Raw genomic sequence first — 3139 nt, forward strand, 5'->3', positions numbered from 1 at the left:
CCCCCCCCCGGTCCCCCCCCCCCCCCCCGTGTCCCCCCTTCGGTCCCCTTAGGTGGCTGTGGCCCCTCCTGTGGCCCTTCTCGGGGGGTTGGTGTCCCCCCGTGTCCCCAGGGTTCTTATGGGCAGCTGTGTTCTGGTGTCCTCATATCCCTTGGTCACCATGTCCCTGTGTCCCCACATTCCTTGGTCACCGTGTCCTCATGTCACTGAGTCCCCAGGTCTCCAGGTCCCCTCTTTGGGTCCCCAGCTCCTTGTGCTTCTGGGTCCCTGTGGGCAGCCATGTCTTTTGTCCCCGGGTGTCCCCACATCCCTTGGTCCCCATGTCCCCATGTTACTGGGTCCCCATTTGTCTGGATCCTCATGGGCAGCCATGTTCCTTTGTCCCCTCCACGTCCCCAGGTCCCCATGGGCAGCTACGTGCCCATGTCCCTGTGTCCCCATGTCCCTTGGTCTCCATGTCCCCATGTCCCTTGGTCCCCACATCTCTGGGTCCCCACGCCTCTGGGTGCCCATGGACAGCCGTGTCCCTTGTCCTTCCACGTTCCCCCTGTCTCCCCCACCCCATGGGCCTGCTGGTGACCAGTGATGATGACCCGCAGGCCTCGGCGAACCAGCGGGCAGGCCGGGCAGGACGGGTGGCTCCTGGGAAGTGCTTCCGCCTCTACACAGCTTGGGCCTTCCAGCATGAGCTGGAGGAGACGCCGGTGCCCGAGATCCAACGCGCCGACCTGGGGTCCCTCGTCCTGCTCCTCAAGAGCCTCGGTGAGACAGGGATGCTGTGGGGTTGTATTACATATTTTGGGGTCTAAAGGGGCATCTTGGGGAGCATTGGGGCATCTTAGAGGATATTGGGGCATCTCAGGAGGCATCTCGGGGGGCATTGGAGCATCACAGGGACCATCAGGGCATCTCAGGAGGTATCTCAGGGACCATTGGGACATCTCAGGGGGCATTGGAGCATCTCAGGGACCATCAGGGCATCTCAGGAGGTGTCTGAGGCGCCACTGGAGTATCTTGGGGGCCATCAGACTGTCTCAGGAGGCATCTCAGGGGTCATTGGGGCATCTTAGAGGGCATTGGGCCATCTCAGGGACCATCAGGGCATCTCAGGAGGCATTGTGGGGGGCATTGGAGCATCTCGGGGACTATCAGGGCATCTCAGGAGGCATCTTGGGGGCATTGGGACATCCTAGGGGCTGTCAGGTCTTCTCAGGAATTACCTTAGAGGGTGTGGGGGTATCTCAAGAGGTATTTTAGGGAGCATCGGGGTATCCTGGGGGGCACTGGGACATCTCAGGAGGCATCTCGGGGGGCATCAGAGCATTGTAGGGGCTGTTAGGCCATCTCAGGAGTGATTGAGGCATCTCAGGGTCCCTCAGGGCTTCTCCGGAGCTATCTTGGAAGGGATTGGGGCACCTTAGGGAGCATTGGGGCATGTCAGGAGGCATCTTAGGGGACATTGGGATGTCTTAATGGGTGGCAGGGCATCTCAGGAGGCACCTGGGTGGGCATAAGGGCATCTCAGGGGAGATAGGGGCACCACAGGGGACATCCGGGCGTCTTGGGGACCATTGGGACATCTTAGGAGGTATCTCAAGGGCATCTTGGAGGCTCTTGGGGCATCTTGGGAGCATCTTGAGGGACATTTGGGGACAAGGGGAACCTCAAGACATCTTGGGGCAGGGGCACAGCTCAGGGCCTGGGTGACATTGGGGACATTTTGGGCTGTGGGGGACACCCTGGGGTACCAGGAGAGGTCTGGGGTGGCCCTGGGGTGACAGCGGGTGATGTCCCTGTCCCCAGGCATCAACGACCTCATCCACTTCGACTTCCTGGACCCACCACCCCACGAGACGCTGGTGCTGGCGCTGGAGCAGCTCTACGCCCTGGGCGCCCTCAACCACCTGGGAGAGCTCACCACGGTACTGGGAGCACTGGGAGGGACTGGGATGGTGGGTCCTGGGTGCCTTCAACCACTGGGTGAAGCTCACCACGGTACTGGGAGCACTGGAAGAGGTTGGGATGGTGGTGGTGAACCCCACGGGTGAGCTCACCACGGTACTGGGAGAGACAGGGACAGGTGCTGAAACCCATGGCTGAAGCTCACCATGATACTGGGAGGGACTGGGATGGGGGCCCTGGGTGCTCTCAACCACTGGGTGAAGCTCACCATGGTACTGGGAGCACTGGAAGAGGCTGAGATGGTGGTGGTGGACCCCGTGGGTGAGGTCACCATGGTACGGGGAGCACTGAGTGGGGTTACTGGGAGCACTGAGTGGGGTTACTGGGAGCACTGGCCCTGACACTGTCCCCTCCCTGTCCCCAGCTGGGCCGGCGCATGGCGGAGCTGCCGGTGGAGCCCATGTTGGCCAAGATGATCCTGGCCTCCGAGCAGTGAGTGTCCTCGTTGGTGTCCCCACGTGTCCTGGTGGTGTTCCCTTGGGTGTCCCCTGGCTTGTGCCTGGGATGTCCTCTGGGGTGTCCTGGGTGGCCTCATGGTGTCCCCAGTTTGTCCCTAGGGGTCCTGGTGGTGTCCCTTTGGGTGTCCCTGGGTTGTCCCCAGGAGGCTTGGTGGTGTCCCCAGATTGTTCCTTGGGTGTCCTTGTGGTGTCCCCTGGCTCGTCCCCGCGTGTCCTCGTGGTGTCCCTGGTTGTCCCCTGGGTTGCCCCAAGTGTTCTCAGGTCATTCTCCTCCTCATGTCCCCCTGCGTTGTCCCCAGGTGCCCTCCTGGTGTCCCCCTGTGTCTGCAGGTTGTCCCCAGGAGTCCTTGGGTTGTGCCTTGGTGTCCTGGTGGTGTCCCCAGGTTATCCTTGGGCATCCTCGTTGCATCCCCATGTTGTCCCCAGATGTCCCAGTGGTGTCCCCATCCCTGACCCCCATCGGGCACCTACCAGGGGGTGGTGCCACCCCCCCTACCCGATCCTGGGTCCCCGCGGTGACGCGGTGACATCAACCCCCCACCCAGGTACGGCTGCACAGAGGAGGTGCTGACGGTGGCGGCCATGCTTTCGGTCAACAACGCCATCTTCTACCGCCCCAAGGACAAGGTCCTTCACGCTGACAGCGCCCGCCTGGGCTTCCATGTCCCCGGGGGGGACCACCTCGTCCTGCTCAATGTCTACAACCAGGCACGAGGCGA

At 62.2% G+C, this 3139-nt stretch overlaps 1 protein-coding gene across 1 annotated transcript in view; it reads left to right on the plus strand.

Moving 5' to 3' along the window:
• DHX16 (DEAH (Asp-Glu-Ala-His) box polypeptide 16) overlaps positions 1 to 3139 on the plus strand; it is a 15835-nt gene that overhangs the window by 9927 nt on the left and 2769 nt on the right. Inside the window, exons 13-16 of the mRNA XM_010571156.1 lie at positions 600 to 762; positions 1804 to 1922; positions 2327 to 2394; positions 2966 to 3128. Coding sequence (XP_010569458.1) covers positions 600 to 762; positions 1804 to 1922; positions 2327 to 2394; positions 2966 to 3128 — 513 coding nt within the window. The remainder of the gene's footprint in view (positions 1 to 599; positions 763 to 1803; positions 1923 to 2326; positions 2395 to 2965; positions 3129 to 3139) is intronic.

The sequence above is a fragment of the Haliaeetus leucocephalus genome, unplaced genomic scaffold, assembly GCF_000737465.1.
Source record: "Haliaeetus leucocephalus isolate CR32 unplaced genomic scaffold, Haliaeetus_leucocephalus-4.0 Scaffold307, whole genome shotgun sequence".
Classification (NCBI taxonomy): Eukaryota; Metazoa; Chordata; class Aves; order Accipitriformes; family Accipitridae; genus Haliaeetus; species Haliaeetus leucocephalus.